General features: G+C 37.7%; 1 protein-coding gene across 3 annotated transcripts in view; it reads right to left on the minus strand.

Moving 5' to 3' along the window:
• DNAJC13 (DnaJ heat shock protein family (Hsp40) member C13) overlaps positions 1-19,445 on the minus strand; it is a 163,967-nt gene that overhangs the window by 10,185 nt on the left and 134,337 nt on the right. For all 3 annotated transcript variants that reach the window (XR_011561546.1, XM_019962425.2, XM_070770885.1), the window contains 11 exons: positions 18,986-19,163; positions 14,492-14,583; positions 12,850-12,949; positions 10,867-10,941; positions 10,526-10,638; positions 6,828-6,997; positions 6,618-6,660; positions 5,783-5,956; positions 4,362-4,541; positions 3,796-3,936; positions 2,062-2,205 (listed from right to left, as the gene is read on the minus strand). Coding sequence is in view for 2 of the 3 variants with exons in the window: in XM_019962425.2 (XP_019817984.2) it covers positions 2,062-2,205; positions 3,796-3,936; positions 4,362-4,541; positions 5,783-5,956; positions 6,618-6,660; positions 6,828-6,997; positions 10,526-10,638; positions 10,867-10,941; positions 12,850-12,949; positions 14,492-14,583; positions 18,986-19,163 (1,410 nt within the window). In the remaining variant the exon portion in view is untranslated. The remainder of the gene's footprint in view (positions 1-2,061; positions 2,206-3,795; positions 3,937-4,361; positions 4,542-5,782; positions 5,957-6,617; positions 6,661-6,827; positions 6,998-10,525; positions 10,639-10,866; positions 10,942-12,849; positions 12,950-14,491; positions 14,584-18,985; positions 19,164-19,445) is intronic.

The following is a 19,445-nucleotide window of genomic DNA, read 5'->3' on the forward strand; positions in this document are numbered from 1 at the left end:
ACAATGGAACATTATTCAGCCTTAAAAAGGAAGCAAGTGTTGAAACACACTGTAACACAGTTGTACCCTGAAAACATGCTAAGAGACAGAAGCCAGACACAGGTCACATACTGCATGATTCCACTTATGTGAAATGTCCAGAATTCCTAGAAAATAAGAGTGGTGACTACCAGAAGCTGAGGGAAAGAAGAAATGGGAAATAACTACTTAATAACTATTTTTGGGAACTAGGCAGGTGGTGGTTATAAAATTTTTTTTTTATTTTTGGCTGTGCTCATATTCACTGCTGCACGTGGGCTTTCTCTAGTTGTAGAACAGTGGCTGCTCTCTAGTTGTGGTGTGCAGGCTTCTCACTGCAGTGGCTTCCCCGGTGTACAGGTTTCACCTTGTGCTCTAGGGTGCGGGGGTCTCAGTAGTTGTGGCACACGGGGTTAGTTGTCCCAAGCCATGTGGGATTCTCCACATGTGGCATCAGGGATCAAAGCTGCAACCCCCGCATTGGCAGGTGGATTTTTAACCATTGGACCACCAAGGAAGCCCCACAACATTGTTAATGTACTGAGTATCAGTGAATTTTTCAGTTTAAAAGGGTTAATTTTACGTTATATGAATTTCGCTTCATTTAAAAAAAAAAAAAAGAGCATTACTAAATGGACTATATAATAATATTGAATGAGGAACTCCTCAGAAACAATATTAAGAATAAAACCAATGAGGAAAATAAAATTACTGAACTGGTTTGAACTAGGCGTGCTCATGCAGCTGAAACAATTGTAGAGTGGAGTGTTACTCTCTCAGCTATGTCTGACTCTTTGCCACGCCATGGACTGTAGTCCCCCAGGCTCATAAGTTCATGGAATTCTCCAGGCAAGAATACTAGAGTGGGTAGCCATTCCCTTCTCCAGGGGATCTTCCTGACCCAGGAACTGAAACTGGGTCTCCTGAATTGCAGGTGGATTCTTCACTGTCTGAGCCACCAGGGAAGCCCAGCTGATACACCTTAATACACACCTAATTGATGCTTTTGAACTGTGGTGTTAGAGAAGACTCTTGAAAGTCCCTTGGACTGCAAGGAGATCCAACCAGTCCATTCTGAAGGAGATTAGCCCTGGGATTTCTTTGGAAGGAATGATGCTAAAGCTGAAACTCCAGTACTTTGGCCACCTCATGCAAAGAGTTGACTCATTGGAAAAGACTCTGATGCTGGGAGGGATTGGGGGCAGGAGGAAAAGGGGATGAGAGGGGATGAGATGGCTGGATGGCATCACTGACTCGATGGATGTGAGTCTGAGTGAACTCCAGGAGTTGGTGATGGACAGGGAGGCCTGGCGTGCTGTGATTCATGGGGTCGCAAAGAGTTGGACACGACTGAGCGACTGAACTGAACTGAAGTTACAACAAAAGAGACTTTGTTGGGCTAATAGCCAACACTTTGTAAGTGCTAATGAAGGAGATGAAACTAAAATGATATTCTGTATCTTTTTAAAGATATTAGGGTAGAGTCAGTGAAACTGGTTATCACTATTTCACAAGAACTTCTAGAATTGAAAGTTAATCTTAATCAGCACTAAATGCTCAACATTCTTCTATGCTTAAGAATGTGCAACACGCTATCACTATCCAGAGAAAGAATCCCCCTGGTGACTATCTGTTGTTGTTTAGTTGCTAAGTTGTGTCAGACTCTTTTGCAACCCCATGGACTGTAGCCTGCCAGGATCCTCTGTCCAAGGGATTTCCCAAATAGGAATATTGAAGTGGGGTGCCATTTCGTTCTCCAGGGGATCTTCCTGACCCAGGGAGCAAACCCACATCTCCTGCACCGGCAGAAGGATTCTTTACCACTGAGCTACCAGGGAAGCCCCATTTGAGTATATGGTTTGTGTTTATGAGGCAGGTATGCTAGTCCATTTGTGATCTTGGGATCTGCTCCAGTTATGGTCAACAAACACACCTTTAAGTAGAACCTGAGCTGAAGCGCATGGATCACCAATGGTCAAGACCCCTGGTTTTGAAAATGTCTTGTAGTAATTAACAGATCAAGTTACCTCTGTGCAGACTCACCTGTTCTCCATGCTGCAGGCTTCGAGTCATTGCCTTGAGAGCTTTAACAATCTGAGCCTTTGTGGCTGCTGGGCTGTCCAGATTTTCAAGGCCAATGCCTTCAAGTAATTTTAAAAGGTATGGGACCAAATCTACTTTCAGGGCCTAGAAGAAAATATTAAGTATATATGTGTGTGTATGTATGTGTGCATATACACACACATATGCTTTAGAAAAAAATGTAAGCCATCCACTGAGGAAATAATTTCACTCCCAGGACCCTACCTGGAAGAGGACACTCCACTTTATTTTAATTCCAGAGACAGAATTTGGGGGTAGACGTGGGCATCTAATGATAGGGACATTTTTATTTAATGAGATCTTATTCTCTTTCATCAACTATTCAAATGTTATATGCTGATTATTTTACTTAATCCTCCCCAAATCAAATGATGAAGGCACAATTATTATCGATGGAAAAATCAACACATGAAGGCCTTGGCAGTCAGAGCTAGGTGGCAATGGACTCTGTATCTAGACCTATGAAGCACAGAACCTGAGCTTATAGCCAGTATATTGGTCTGCCTCTTCTAATGACATATATTGATGTGAAACAAAAAAACAATATTAATTTTTTTCACATTCTCTTAAAACATCAACCTTTACAGTCCCCATACATTTTCTATCGGCCTAATAAAAGCTAAGTAATACTCTGGTACCACACAATTTTCAATGCCCACTCTGAAATTCAAAAAGAAGAGGTGACAAAGCAACTAACATTTAGTAAGTGTTCCTCTTTTTATAGATATTGTTCTCAGAACAACATTGTGAGAAGCCATAGCTTTATTTTACAGACAAGGAATCTGAGTACTGCTAAGGCTAAATAACATGCCTGAGCTCACAGAGCCATCAAGTGGCAGAACTAGCTCATGTTCTTTCTAATACAACAACCCACCTAGTCAGTTTTAAGTCTGAACCTCAGAGCATCTAATTATCTCCTTGAAATGTACCCAGTACTTCTAACTTGCGTGAATGAGGAACAGGGATGGAAGTAGGGGTGGGTGGAGAGAGATGCTCTGAGAGGAAAAAGGGCTGGAAAATAGGAGAGCCAGATAATAAAGATGTAGGGCCTTGTATTCGGGTTAAGGATGTCAGATGTAACTTTGTCATCTGGCAGATAATGGGAAACCACTGAAGAATTTTTAAGTGCAAAATAACTTATAAAGAGTTCTATTTTAGAAGGATCGCTTTTTCAATGATTTTTAAATTGACTGTATGGTTTTTGTTCCCTTGATGTCTGCTACTACTTTACATTGGAATCCACCAAGTCTTCTTTTCATTAGTTTTCTTTTATATTCTCCTCGAAAAGGACTATAAAAGTCTTGGCGTGCTTTTCAAATGTGACTTAAGAAACAAAGGAATATAAACAAAAATGAATCTTTCAAAAAGGATAAACCAAATTTTACAAAGCTAAGGATAAATGTTTAGTAAACAATCAAAATTTAAAATTCAAACATCACAAAAGTACTTTGACACTGTTAAGATTTTTGGTAGCTGGCCTACCTTTTCTGTGTGTATATATACATGTTTCATCCGGTATGTGTGTGTGTATATAAAATATAAAATTGTACATGCACCAGCTCACAAGTTACCTCTCTGCCAAGTCAGGGAAGCCAAAATCAGTGCTAAATAAGTGAAAATCTATTTGTTTGGTATGTTGCCGTCCCTAAAATAGGAATCTAGAAAGTTACTTACCTGTGCTACTAATTCACTCTGCTCCTTCTGAAACATTCTATTAATTGCCTCACAGGCTAGGCCAATGGTATCCGGTCGTTTTTTCATTCCATTGATCAGTGGGCCAATGGTCTCCAAAGATGCCATGGTTCGAACACAGAGCTAAGAAAAGAGAAGGTTACTTGTAGAAAGCAATAATTTAAGTAACACAGTAAATACCACAATAATATATGAAAAACCTACATTCAGTTCAAGTTTTGTTTGGCCATGCTGTGAGGCATGTGGGATCTTAGTTTCCCAACCAGGGATCAAACCCACACATCCTGCAGTGGAAGTGTGGAGCTTTCACCACTGGACTGCCAGGGAAGTCCCATCAGTTCAAGTTTAACAATGAACTGAGTCAAATTCAGTCTCCTATTAATCATATCATTTAAACCAGTTTAAGAACCGTTATAATAGCATGCAGTTCATATGGATGAAGGTACGTGGTAGGAAAGGGATTTATTCTGCAATGTTCATTAGTCAGGAAGAGGGAGCACAGATAAATTCTACAGCTTTAAGCTACCAAATGGATTTATCATCAATACCTCGTTTTCAGACAGGGCATGAATAACTCGAATGGCACTCTTAGGAATGGCGTTGTTCCTATGATTCATCGCCTGGATAATTTTGGGAAGATGGCCCAATGGTGGGACCTGATCAGCCAGCTGAGGCTGTGCACTGAAGAGACATACCGTTGCCATTGTCAAAGTTTCCAGAGTCTCTCCCTGGAGGGCATAAAACACATGAACAAGCAAACTGTAAAAAACTGATACAGTCTTAAATTGGTAATTATTTGGTGTTCAAAACAGATTCTAAGTGCTGGAGCTTGAAAACTGATCCACAAATCCTAAAAGAACAACAAACATCTCCATCTTGATAAAAGCATGAATTTAAAGGACTCTAAGAATGTGATATCTGAATCTACACAGATTTTCTCTGGGCATTTCTATTTTACATCTCATTTCTACTGCAGACAGATATTTCTATTTAGAGATCATCTCTCAAAAAATATTACTAGATATTTTTAGGTAATGTTACAGAATTGTCAGTATTGGAGAACATCAATAATTCAGGAAAATGCAACAACTAGTGGAATGTTTTCCCTGGTTCTGTAAAGATCAGAGTAAAGAGAAATCGTGACTATAGAAAGAGATATATATATATAAATATCTGACATACTATTTATATTTTTTTAAAAGTCTTGAAAAGCTAATGATACCAACTAATGATTTCTAAGTACTTTACATTATACTAAGTGCTTCACATTTATCAAAACTCATGAAAACTTCAGCCTTAGAGGCAGATGCTGTGATCTTTCTATGAGGCAACTGAGGCAGAATTGGGAGGTATTACTCCAGGCCACAGGCTTATCACAGAGCCTGTGTTGTTTGATGGATGCCAGGACCATCAAACAACACAGGCTCTTAGCCACCTCGAAAGCCAGCTTTTTTAATTAATTCAACAACAATCACATACCTCAGTTATTTTAATATATAGATTCAAATAACAAAACTTTCTATTTCAGGGTTTATGACTGGCCAAACCAAGACCAAATCTACTTTCTTACTTACTCTTGCTTTCCTGCTAGCTTTTGAACATAGGTACAGGGTTCATTCATTTATCAATAGTTAAGACTTTCCTATCAATTTCTTTAGCTGAGTGAAGATATATGCCCTAGCAGGACTCACTTCCATTTAGATTTCTACATTAAACCTTTAGGTTTCTCCTTAAAAACCACACAATCACTGGAAATGGGATGGCAGAAACCTTTCTGAACCTCTGCAATTGTTCTTCAGACTAAGAAGTTTCACTTTTGATCACGCATATACGAAGTTAAGTGTGGGGGCTACACTAAAAGAGGTATCCAATTCTTAATGTGTGGTCAATGAGAATGGTGTTTTAACAGAAACACTATCAACATATTTAGCAAAATATGTGAAATATCTCACTGATGACAAAAGCTTACATGAGGACTGTTCTTCTCCAGAAGCTCAGTTAACTTTTCTAGCAGTGCAGTAAGAAATTCTCTAGGCTTTCTTAGAACCCAAGCTGGTTGTGCAATAAAGATTCTCAAGAAAACTCCTCCAACAGCAAGTTCACCTTCTGCTTCTCCAAACACCACAGCAAAATCTTCAGGCAACTTTAAATAGATAAAGAATAGTCAAGTTATTTACTAATCATTAGTTGTATTGGATTGGGCAAAAAAGTCGGTTTGGGCACCAAACTTTTTTTGCCTAGCCCAATACATTAACAAGAAAGAAATAAAAAACCCTATTAAAGAAATCTTCATGCAATGAAAGTGAAAGTGAAGTCGCTCAGTCGTGCCCTGACTCTTTGCGACCCCATGGATAGTAGGCTGCACCGAGCTCCTCTGTCCATGGGATTTTCAAGCAAGAGTACTGGAGTGGGTTGCCATTTCCTTCTCTAGGGAATCTTCCCAACCCAGGGATCAAACCCAAGTCTCTCACACTGTAGACAGATGCTTTACCATCTGAGCCAGCTTTAAAAGGTCATTAATACAATCAAGTCAAAATTATTTGTTTTATTTTCACTTAATATATTTCAATAAAAGTTCCTTTGATTAAGTTACTCTTTTCAGAAAAAGTCCTTTGATTAAGATACTCCAAAAGTGAAAATTCCTACTTTTTTTTTTAATGTTTAAAACCTTGTTTTCCAGGGGAAGATTTAAGTATCTTAGTAACAAAGCAAAGGATGGCTTTATACTCACTCAGCAGGAACTTAAAACAATAAATTTACAGTAAAATGTAAAATTCCTTCCTCTGAATAAAAGTATACTTTACCTTCCAGTTTACGTCAGGGTTGTCTTGCTGATTTTTAAAGTGCCTTGGGGAAAAAAAGAAGGACAGGACATCAAACTTTAGTCACAAGACACACGTTCATTAACCCTTATAGAGTAAGTCTTGGAGCGGTGACAGACGACGTGGAAAACGTCTGCCTCCCTGGTGCCTCCACCTGCAGGTCCCAAGTTGTTCAGGTGTGTCTTTACTTACTCGAGCATCATTTCTCTAACTGTCGTGGACACTTTATCTCTGGAACTATCGTTCCAAATTAACTCAGGATTTTCATGCGTTCCTTCAAAAATATGGACAGCAGCTTCAGGGTTGTCCCTCATGGCATCCATAAAAACGCTTGGGAGAAATTTCATCAATGTAATTCGAACCTGGATGAGGAAATTTGAGAAAGAAAAAAGACCTATTGAAAACATCTCAATATTTGGTTTGCTTTACATTTCTCTAAGAATGATGCTATAATGTGTGTTAAGGCTGATACGGGCCATAACTAACATCCAAAAGTCCTGGATAACAGATAAACCCTGGTTTATGGTGGCTCAGTCGTAAAGAATCCATCTGCCAATGCATGAGATGTAGAAGACTCAGGTTCGATCTCTGGGTTGGGAAGATCCGATTTCCTGGAGAAGAGGATGGCAACCCACTCCAGTGTTCTTGCCTGGAAAATCCCGTGGACAGAGGAGCCTGACGGGCTATAGTTCATGGGACAGCAAAGAGTCAGACACAGCTGAGTACGCACACACATGCAAAGGTAACAAGACTCACTACGACCTCCTACTTACCTACCTGGGTTAATTTCCTCTCTCCACCTCAGATTTAAGTAACGTTAAGAAATTCAGCAGCACTGGTGTGTGAAGTTCCCAGAGCACACCAACCTACCAGACCCTGCCCTACAGATGCTGTCCCCTCTTCCCAGAAAGCCCTCAGCTGATCTGTCCCTCCACCTCTCCCCAACCCCACCCCACACCCTCACAAATTCTTCTCATGCTTTGTGTTACACAAGTAGTTTTTAGTACCATGTTTTACATTTTACTGTGCCTTTCCCCAAAAAGGATTTAAAAAGCACCTTAAAAAAATAACATCCGACACACACATAGAAACTGAAAATTAGTTTTATAGCTTGTGCTTTTATGTCACAAACTGAGACATAAGGGCAAAGGGAAAATGAAGGTTGGGAAGACAAGTTTTTCCCTCAGATCTCCACATAGTTTTATCTCCTTTGTGTGATTCAAGTCTGTGTTAAATCTCATCTTATAGAAACCTTTCCTGGCCCAGTCTGTCTTGTCAGTGTCTGTATTTTCTATTCCCTGGCACAAGCTGATATTCAAAAAACTTATTTGAACGAATGAGACTAACAGGAATTAGTACATAAAGAAAATATCAAAAGCTCTTTATAAATGCAAGCAATATATAATAAACTTAGCCCTGAACTTCCTGGCAGTCAATGAATCAATGTCAGTTACATGATAGAGAGCATCCACAAAATAGGATGTATGTCACTTCTCTTGGTCAAATTGATCTAAAATGTAAACACAAGAGTGAAAACTATAAAACACCTAGGAAAAAACATAGGCATAGATTTTTGTAACTCTGGATTAGATAATGGCTTTTTATATAATAAAAGCACAAGCTATAAATAGGACTTCATCAAAATTAAAAAAAACAAGAAAGTGGAAAAACATCCACACAATTGGGAGAAAATATTTATAAATCATATATCTGATAAGGGACTGGTATCCAAAATACATAAAGGACAATTATAACTCAACAGTAAAAAGACAACTGAATTAAAAAATGAGCAAAGGATGAGAATAGACATTTCTCTAAAAAAGATGTACAAATGGCCAATAAGCACATGAAAAGATATTCAACATCATTAGGCACGAGGGAAATGCAAAGCAAACCCTGATACAGCACACTTCACACCCACTGCTGCTGCTGCTGCTTCTAAGTCGCTTCAGTCGTGTCCGACTCTGTGCGACCCCATAGATGGCAGCCCACGAGGCTCCCCCATCCCTGGGATTCTGCAGGCAAGAACACCGGAGTGGGTTGCCATTTCCTTCTCTAATGCAAGAAAGTGAAAAATGAAAGGGAAGTCACTCAGTCGTGTCCAACCATCAGCGATCCCATGGACTGCAGCCTACCAGGCTCCTCCGTCCATGGGATTTGCCAGGCAAGAGTACTGGAATGGGGTGCCACTGCCTTCTCCCCTAGGATGACCATATTCAATAAAGTTCTATATAGTAAGTGTTAAAGAAGAGGTGGATATCACCATCAGTGGTGGTATGTAAAAAGGTGCCGCCACTGGGGAAAATAAAAATAGTCTGATAATTCCTTGAAAGGTTAAAAATAGTGTTACCATATTACCCAGATATTCTACTCTCAGAGAAATAAAATACATAGCCACACAAAAACTTGTACACATGTGTTCACAGCAGCATCATACAGAATAGCCAAAAACTAGAAATAATCTGTATGTCCATTTTCAATCAATACATGGAAAAACAAAATGTGGTGTAAGTATAGGGAAGTGACTGCTAAATTAGGATTTTTCCTGGTTTGATGAAAATGTTCTAAAACTGACTGTTGTTGCCCAAAACATTGAATGGTATACTTTATGTGTATGAATTGTATGGCATGTCAATTATATCTGAATAAAGTTATAAAAATGGAAAAGAAGTTTACTGACCCCAGTTCTAGAATCTCTTGTTGTAAATCATTCAATTAAGGAGCTGACACTTTATATTTTTTCCTATATAGAAAATTTAAGTAAAAATATATTCACCTTGGTAAAATTTGTCCCTCATGTATTTCAAAGGTTAAAAAATTACTAAAAAGCTCAAAAATTAATTCTAGTACATATTTTAAACATCTAAAACATTATTTAAATTATAACAGTAGACATTATAGTTATGTGCTACCCAACTCTAGCTTTAAGAAAACTCAGTATTAAATATCAATATTCATGATTTTACGGGCCCTTGCTACAGGCACCCAAATGTAATGTTCCTTATCCATTAACTCTACTGACGACAGATTATTAGCCATATTCCCCAAGTAAAACTATTCCAGGTCTTATGACATATTCTCAGTATCTAAATCAGGAGATCAGGTAAGAAAAAAACACAACTGAATCTAGCTTGTTTTCTGTAAGGGGGTGCTCAGGAGCCTTTATTTCATATTTGGGCTGGCACAGACAGTGCTTCAGTGAGCATTACTTCATGTGAAACTGATTCAGTAACAGAAGAAAGAAACTTTGATTACAACTGTGTCTGGATGCAATTCTACTTAGAAGTATTATTCTAATGGGTTTCTGCTCTACGAACTGAACCACAGTTCCAGAGATCATTTTGTCTTCTCCAGATTTTTAATGAGAGATCTCCCTGCAGAGAGGAGAAGCAAAGGCACTGTAATACTCACCTTCACAAGCCAATTCTCAAAGTGTGAAATCTAACCTAACCTAATCTATCTTCTGTCACAACTTAAAACATACTTCTAAAATATGTTTTGGCTTCTTCAAGGGAGATGAACAGTTTCATCACCATAATTCAAACACACTCTTAAGACTTCTCAAATCTAGTGCAGGCTTCCCTGATTATAATTTTTCTCTAACTAGTAATGCTATGCTAAGTCACTTCAGTCGTGCCCAACTCTGTGCGACCCCGTAGACGGCATCCCACCAGACTCCCCCGTCTCTGAGATTCTCCAGGCAAGAACACTGGAGTGGGTTGCCATTTCCTTCTCCACTAGTAATATATAGGAATAATTCAGGTATGTCAATCTTTCAACTTTCATATCAAGTCACTTTACTATTTCAGACTTTGGTAATCCTCATGAAATTAGTTACCAAAGTAATAGAGCTTTAATAATTTCTTTCTAAGAACCCATTTCGTGCTCACCTTTGGACCTATTAGTTTATCTGCTGTCATTTTAGCAAAAAGTTCTGCTGTCTGGGCTCGAACCTGTGGATGTGTTGAATTGCAGAACATATCTAGTAAATAAATCAAAGCTCCTGTGAAGGAAAAAAAGCATTAGCGTTTATATGCTAAATAAAAAAATATGACTTTTCTAGTCAGTAGAATTTACTTTCAACCTTATTTCAACTCAATGTAGTTGCTTTTTTAAAAAAATTGTAAGCCTTCCAAAGCATTCTTCTAGTTTATCAGACTATATAAAGTAGCTCAAAATAAGCTCTACCATTACGAAGTATGACTAGATGAGAAAGCACTTTATACACTACCTCTTGCCATTGCTTCTTTGATAATTTTTGTACTTGATGTCAAAGCATAGAGAGTCTCCAGAACAAGCTGACGACCTGCAGAACAAAAGACATCACAAGAATCGAATCAGCACACTACCTTACATTTACTAGGCATCAGTGCCAGGCACTGAACAAGGTGCTTTACAAAGGGCATTGTACTTTTAACTTCACAACAACCAGCCAGACAGGTATTGTGGTCTTGCTATGAGGAATCTGAGATCCAGTTTGAGTAGCCCGTGAATTCACAATTAGTGAGTGGTATAACTCACTATACCACTGAGGTATATAGAGGTTTACAGAGGTCTGACTCCAAAATCCACTCATAAGCACTATGCCATACTGTCCTCCTACCTCACTGCTCATTCTGCAAACAAAATCTCACCTCCTGACAGCCTGAGGATACTATATTCAGGGATCTATTATTTTTATATGGTGCTAGTATCTTAGAGAAATGAGTAGGAAGTAGCAGTTGCAAGACACTGTTCCAGAGTAAAACAACAGCATCCTTCTGCACAAAGTCTGTGCGCTTCTCACCCCTTCCTTGTCATTGAAGTAGACTGGACAACTGGACTTTACTCTTCCAAAGTCAAGGGCCAACAAGAGACAGGTGACCAGAGGAGTGAAGAGCTGGCAAAGAGGGTGAAGGCTGCCAGGTATTAGGCCAAGACGAAAACCAAGGATGGTAGCCAGACTGAGCTAAGTTAATAGGCAGGAGAATAAACACTCAAAATGAGACTTTTGTTAAAATGAGACTTCTTTTAAGACAGGAAACAATATTTCACTGAAAACCAGTCACTGTTCTAACCATAAGTTCAAAGGAAAACAAGACTTTGGAAGGGACAGAAGAAGTCAATTATTTTATGTTTTTAATGTTCCTGAGCAAACAGTTAAAGATAATTTAGTCTAAAATGTAAATGAGAACAGAGTAGGCTAAGATATCTAAATATCAGCTGTTTTACCAGTAAGATTAAAACCATGACTGCACTATATAAATTCACTATGAATATACTTTTAAACCATGACTTCTGTAACATTCAGTCAGTTTAATTTTGCATTGTTTGTAGCTGTTAAAAACTAATAAAAAAGAAAAACCAACTAAGGCTGTAGGAATGACCCCAAAAAAATAATAACCCGCTAATAACTTTTAAATGCTGCCATTTAAAAGCTAACAAGAATATTCAATAATAACTGAAGTCCACTCAATTCACTGAACATAATACATAACATGTGCAAGGTACTGGGGCAGAAGTTGAGTGAGACTGGTTGCTGCTCTCAAGGAGGTGGACAGGTGTGAAGTCAAGATTAATGTGACTTCTGAAGGGCTGGCAAAGCTGACTGAGAAATGAATGTTGATGGGGAAGTGACAAAGTTGGAGTTATATCACAAGTGTCTTTGAAAAGCAATCTCAAGGTTGATCTAACATAACTACACACTTATGTGAGACATAACTACAGTGTGTAAGGAGTCTATATTATTGCAGGCTGTACTCAAGAAATCAGGTTGCTATATTTTTAAAAACTGATCTCATCTGGTGCTAACAGTTACTATTAGCATCAAATCAATAAAGGACAAATAATGCAGGACTGAACTTTAAGTAAAACATAAGGTGATTTTTATATTAAGCATTTTTTCTACCACACAAGTTTAATTGAGTGTTTTTTTTTACTAAAACATGGAGCATCCGTTAATTCTCAATCATTCATATGTAGCTTATACTTAGCAAATTGAAAATCCTAGATTATTTTCATTTGCTTTTGGATCTCTATCATCTCTTCCAAGTTTGGATATGGGAATACAAAATAGTTAACTTCTGTAAATATAAACTAGGAAGACAAATGAATACAAAGAATACCACTTAAAATATTTTAAAACACTATGTTGGAGGTTTTGCATCATCTATGTAACTGCTCCTCTCTATGCTGACTGTGCTGTGGTTCTGAAAATTCCAGTGAATATACATACTTGATGGTAAAGAATGCAGAAGAGCCAATAAATTGGACAAAACCATTGATTCAGCAATATTGTTGACACAATCTTGGTTAGATGTCACTATATTCACAACCTGAAAATCAATCAATAGGACATTAAGAGTTCTGGAAATAACTTCAAACCTAGACAAATTAAGGCAAATTAGTCAGACCTAAATAAACTTAAAGTTTATTACCAAAATGAGAAAAATGCTTGGAGGACAAAATATTTAACTTTTAGGCAAGAATTTAATTCTTAAAAATTGGCTTTATTACTTTGCTCTTTTGTGAATAAAAAATGTTAATGCTAGTATGTGTGTGTGTTTGTATATATCAGTTTTCTACTAACTTAAAGGTAACAATCAAATATAACAATCTAAACAAATATTTTAGCACCAATTCACAATCCTTAGGCTTATAAGAAGCCTTCAATCCTACACCAGTTCATGCTCCAGAATTATGGTGTACACTATCGTATTTTCCAATTCGAGATTTGGGGTGGGAAGTGATTAGCAAGATAATCATCTTCACTACTTGGACTTTTTCTTTTAGAGGGAGAAGGTAAATGTCTCTGGTGCCCAGTACAATATATTAGGTCTATCTTTCTATTATAAAGAAATAGGCATGTCTTCTTCAAAAGAAGATGACCGCTCAAGTCTAACTTATACATCTAAAGATTAATGCCACAACTTGAACCATGTGGTCAACATCTCCAAGAAAAATATCACAGATACAATAATGCTTATTTTAAAAATTACAAGGTACTTGAAGGAATTAAGTGGAGAAGAATGCTTTTCAAAGAAAAGACTATGCTTGTTAAGCTGTTAACCAATTTAACCTTTATTATTTTAGTAAACATTTTTTAAACCAAAATGCAATTTAAGAACACTTAATCATTCATAAAGTTCACTGTTACCGAAAGGTTGAATTTGGTGTTCTTTATAATAAATCGTGTGTGTTACAATAAGCAGGATCACATGAAAAAAGATCCTGGGTGTTTACTCTGGGTTGCCTAGATAAAGAGTACCCTGTGACCAAGGTCTTCCTGCTTCTTCCAGAGGAAAAGGCTCCACACAAACAGCTTCCTACAGGACCAATGATTTCATTCTCCTAAAGGAGGGCCCTCCAACCACTCTTGGACCTCTAAGACCCACAGGTTCTGGGTAGCTGGAAAGGATGCTTTTGTACCAGACCCATAAGAAGAGAGAGCAACTGAGGGAGATGGAACCAAACTCACAGTGTGTAGCTTGGTCTCAACATGTCTCTCTGTGGCAAAACAGAGATCCTGGAAAGTTCTGCTCCCTTTTTTTTTGTCATCTGTGGCTTCCAAGCATCCCGAGTAAAGTCCATTCCTTAATTCATCTCATATGACACTACAGAAATGCATCCCAAGTTCTAATGCATGACAGATGATGACCACAGAGGGAAGCACCTTGAACACTGTACAATATTTGCTCTTCAAAATGGGCATATAATTCAAGTTTTAAAGACATTCACTTGCCTTAATAGGCAAAATGAAAAAAAAAAAAAAAACTACACACAAATTTCCACTCAACTTTAGATGATGATTAATGAAGGTTCAAACCATGTACAGTATGTTGCAGGAAAGAGCATGCTTTAGAACAAAGTTCTTTTACCTCTAAAGCCAACTGCTGCACTTGACCAGCTCCATGGACTCGAAGAAGAGAAAATATTAACTTAAAATGACCAATGCATTCACTTTCAGAGCCTAGAAAGAAAAATAAAATGCTTGTCTTTTATTTCCAAGCGATGTTCTATCAATCTTCAGGAAACAGATATATTTTGTTTACTGTCGAGTTTGTGGTAAACTTTTCTCAGCAACTGTGACATTAAGTGAGTACAGTATCACTAAGGAGTAGTAAATCTTAAGAAGTTAAACAGTATTAAAGTTTATCTGGTTTGTTTTCTCTTCATTTCCATCCCAACGCCTAACTAACCAACAGGCTAAAAACAAGAAATTTATCAAATACAATTCAAAAATTAAAAGTGTTATGGTGGCACTTTTAAGCTTTACCTGTAGACCTCAAGAGCTAACCTTGTCAGACTAATTACATCTGGAGACAGTGTGACATCATTTGGCTTTTAAATAGGACTGAGTTAGAACTCTGTCACTTGAAAACTACATTACAGACAAGTTCCAAATCAATTCCCAGATTTGCAGCAATTTCTTTGTACCTAATATGCCAAAATCAAAAAATGAAGTTTTCTTCAGATTTTATAATACTGCCTTTAAAAACATGTATACCATGGGAATGAAATTTTCTTAGACAGCATTTAATTATTGTTGGTTTTTATTTGAATAATTTGTTGGCAATACAACTGTAAATTATAATAGTACTGTAATACATACTGGCAAGAGCAAAGAAGCATAAGAAAGATAATATTAAGTGTTAATAAAAAGTTTTGAGGTCTTCAGGTAAGAAACTGAATATTGAATGTAATTTTATATTCCATATTTATATTTTATATTCTATATAATACTCTATTTTATATTCTATAGTTTTATACATATGTTTATAAATATATAGTATTTATATTCTATATAATACTCTTTTATATTCTATAGTTTATACATATGTTTCATATTTTATACTCAGGTTTTATGTTCGGTATTTTATCAATATATTCTATCAATTCAGTTCAGTTGCTCAGTTGTGTCCACCTCTTTGCGACCTCATGGACTGCAGCACACCAGGCTTCCCTGTCCATCACCAAATCCCGGAGCTTGCTCAAACTCTTGTCCATTGAGTCAGTGACGCCATCAAACCGTCTCATCCTCTGTTGTCCCCTTTTCCTCCTAACTTCAATCTTTCCCAGCATCAGGGTCTTTTCTAATGAGTCAGTTCTTCATATCAAGTGGCCAAAATAGTGGAGCTTCAGTTTCAGCATCAGTGCTTTCAATGAATATACAATATTGATTTCCCTCAGGATTGACTGGTTTGATCTCCTTGCAGTTCAAGGGACTGTCAAGAATTTATCCAACACCACAGTTCAAAACATCAATTCTCTGTCGACCAGCTTTCTTTTGGTCTAACTCTCATATCCATACATGACTACTGGAAAAGCTTTGCTGACTAAGGTCCATCTAGTCAAAGCTATGGTGGAAAAACCATAGCTTTGACTAGATGGACCTTAGTCAGCAAAGTAATGTCTCTGCTTTTTAATATGCTGTCTAGGTTGGTCATAGCTTTTCTTCCAAGAAGCAAGCATCTTTTAATTTCATGGCTGCAGATACCATCTGCAGTGATTGTGGAGCCCAAGAAAATAGTCTGTCACTGTTTCCATCATTTCCCCACCTATTTGCCATGAAGTGATGGAACTGCAAGCCATGACCTTTGTTTTTTTAATGTTAAGCCAGTTTTTTTCACTCTCCTCTTCAAGCCTACTCTTTCATCAAGAGGCTCTTTAGTTCATTTTTGCTTTCTGCCATAATGGTGGTGTCATGTGCATATCTGATGTTATTCATATTTCTCCCTGCAATCTTGATTCCAGTTTCTGCTTTATCCAGCCTGGCATTTCATATGATGTACTCTGCATATAAGTTAAAAAAGCAGGATGACAATATACAGCCTTGACGTACTTCTTTCCCAATTTGGAACCAATCTATTGTTTCATGTCCAGTTATAACTGTTGCTTCTTGACTTGAATACAGGTTCCTCAGGAGGCAGGTAAGTTGGTATGGTATTCCCATCTCTTTAAGAATTTTCCACAGTTTGTTGTGATCCACACAGTCAAAGGCTTTGGCATAGTCAATAAAGCAGAAGTAGATGTTGTTTTGGAATTCCCTTGCTTTTTCTATGATCCAATGGATGTTGGCAATTTGATTTCTGGTTCCTTTGCCTTTTCTAAATCCAGCTTAAATATCTGGAAATTCTCGGTTCATGTACTGTCAAGCCTCACTTGGAGAATTTTGAGTGTAACTTTACTAGCATGTGAGATGAGTCCAACTGTGTGGTAGTTTGAACATTCTTTGGCATTGCCTTTCTTTTATACTGGAATGAAATCTGACCTTTTCCACTTCTGTGGCCACTGCTGAGTTTTCCAAATTCATTAACATATTGAGTGCATGCAGCACTTTAACAGCATCATCATTTAGGATTTGAAATAGCTAGAATTCCATCACCTCCACTAGCTTTGTAGTGATGCTTCCTAACACCCACTTGACCTTGCACTTCAGGACGTCTGGCTCTAAGTGAGTGATCACATCATTATGGTTATCTGGGCCATTAAGATCTTTTTTTGTATAGTTCTTCTGTGTATTCTTGCCACCTCTTCTTAATATCTTCTGCTTCTGTCCTTACTGTGCCCATCTTTGCATGAAATGTTCCCTTGGTATCTCTAATTTTCTTGAAGACAGCTCTAGTCTTTCCCATTCTATTGTTTTCCTCTATTTCTTTGCATTGATTGCTGAGGAAGGCTTTCTTATTTCTCCCTGATATTCTATGGAACTCTGCATTCAGATGCTTATATCTTTCCTTTTCTCCTTTGCCTTTAGCATCTCTTCTTTTCTCAGCTATTTGTAAGGCCTCCTCAGACAACCATTTTGCCTTCTTGCTTTTCTTTTCCTTGGGGATGGTTTTCATCACCGCCTCCTGTACAATGTCACAAACCTCCATCCATAGTTCTTCAAGCACTCTGTCTATCAGATCTAATCCCATGAATGGATTTGTCACCACTGTATATAATTGTAAGGGATTTGATTTAGGTCATACTGAATGGCCTAGCGGTTTTCCTTACTTTCTTCAATTTAAGTCTAAATTTGGCAATAAAGAGTTCAAGATCTGAGCAACAGTCAGCTCCTGGTCATGTTTTTGCTGACTGCATAGAGCTTCACCATCTTTGGCTGCAAAGAATATACTCAATCTGATTTTGGTATTGACCATCTGGTGACGTCCATGAGTAGAGTTATCTCTTGGGTTGTTGGAAGAGTGTGTTTGCTACAAACGGTGTGTACTCTTCACAAAACTCTGTTAGAATTTGCCCTGCTTCGTTTTTTCCTCCAAAGCCACACAAACTTGCCTGTTACTCCAGGTAACCCTTGACTTCCAACTTTTGCATTCCATTGCCCTATGATGAAAAGGACATCTTTTTTGGGTGTTCTAGAAGGTCTTGGAGGTCTTCAGAGAAACGTTCAAGTTCAGCTTTTTCAGCATTAGTGATTGGGGCACAGACTTGAATTACTATGATACTGAACGGTTTGCCTTGGAAATGAACAGAGATCTTTCTGTTGTTTTTGAGACTGCACCCCCGTACTGCATTTTGGACTCTCTTGTTGACTATGAGGGCAACTCCATTTCTTCTAAGGGATTCTTGCCCACAGTAGTAGATATAATCATCATCTAAATTACATTCACCCATTCTGCTCCATTTTAGTTCACTGATTCTTAAAATGTTGATGTTCACTCTTGCCATTCCCTGTTTGACCACTTCCAATTTACCTTGATTCATGGACCTAACATTCCAGGTTTCTACGTAATATTGTTATTTACTGCATTGGACTTTACTTTCATCACCAGACATATCCAAAACTGGGTGCTGTTTTCACTTTGGCTCATCCTTTTCATTCTTTCTGGATCTATTTCTCTGCTCTTCTCCAGTAGCATACTGGGCACCTACTATCCTGGGGAGTTCATCTTTAAGTGTCACATCTTTTTACCTTTTCATAGCGTTCATGGAATTCTCCAGCCAGGAATACTGAAGTGGTTTGCCATTCCCTTCTCCAGTGGACCATGTTTTGTCAGAACTCAATTTTCAAGCACAAAAACTTTCATTGTAAGGACCAGTGGTGGAAAAATTAGATAACCTCATCAATAACTCTAACATAAGCACTTACACCTTGTATGTCAATTTATGTCATCAATGTGATGTTTTATAGAAACTATCAAGTCATTCTGCCTTTTCAACTTATTGAAACTCATTTGCTCTTAGAGATACGAATTCTAAGCATGATGACTGACCTCTCTTTCCAGCCTATTATTTAGAGGTAAAAATATTATGGGGTCAATAACCAAGCATAATTTTCCTAGAGTTTTCCTGGTAAAATTGAGAACTGGTATTTTTAGGGCTCTTCTATTTTAAGGATCTTATTTGTCAAGGGTACAATCACATACCTGGATTATATTTTATAACATTTCTCAGAGCCTCCAAAGCCATTTCAACTCTTGGCAAGCGGTCTCCATGTTGCTCTGACTCCACTTTTGCAGCATGAGTGATGGCCATAAAGGTGTGGAGGTACTGGGCCTGGGAGCCTATATAATCCAGGAGACTTGCAGCAAATGCTTTTGGAACCTAAATCAAATAGAAAAATATTTAAAAACATGCGTGTCCTTATAAATAACCTATAACAAAGACTTCACAGTAAAAGCAACAACAAAACATTTCAAGTCATGGAAGTGATTAAATTACACAGACACAAGAAAATACCTATGCATTAAATGAGAACTGAGGAGAAAAGGGATAAAACTTAACAGCATTAGAAAGTGTTTATCACTGTTGGCCCAAATCCATCAGAAATCTGATTTACTCCCATCGGTAATATAGTATAACAACTCTGAGATAAGAATATGCCCC

The sequence above is a fragment of the Bos indicus genome, chromosome 1, assembly GCF_029378745.1.
Source record: "Bos indicus isolate NIAB-ARS_2022 breed Sahiwal x Tharparkar chromosome 1, NIAB-ARS_B.indTharparkar_mat_pri_1.0, whole genome shotgun sequence".
NCBI classification, from domain to species: domain Eukaryota; kingdom Metazoa; phylum Chordata; class Mammalia; order Artiodactyla; family Bovidae; genus Bos; species Bos indicus.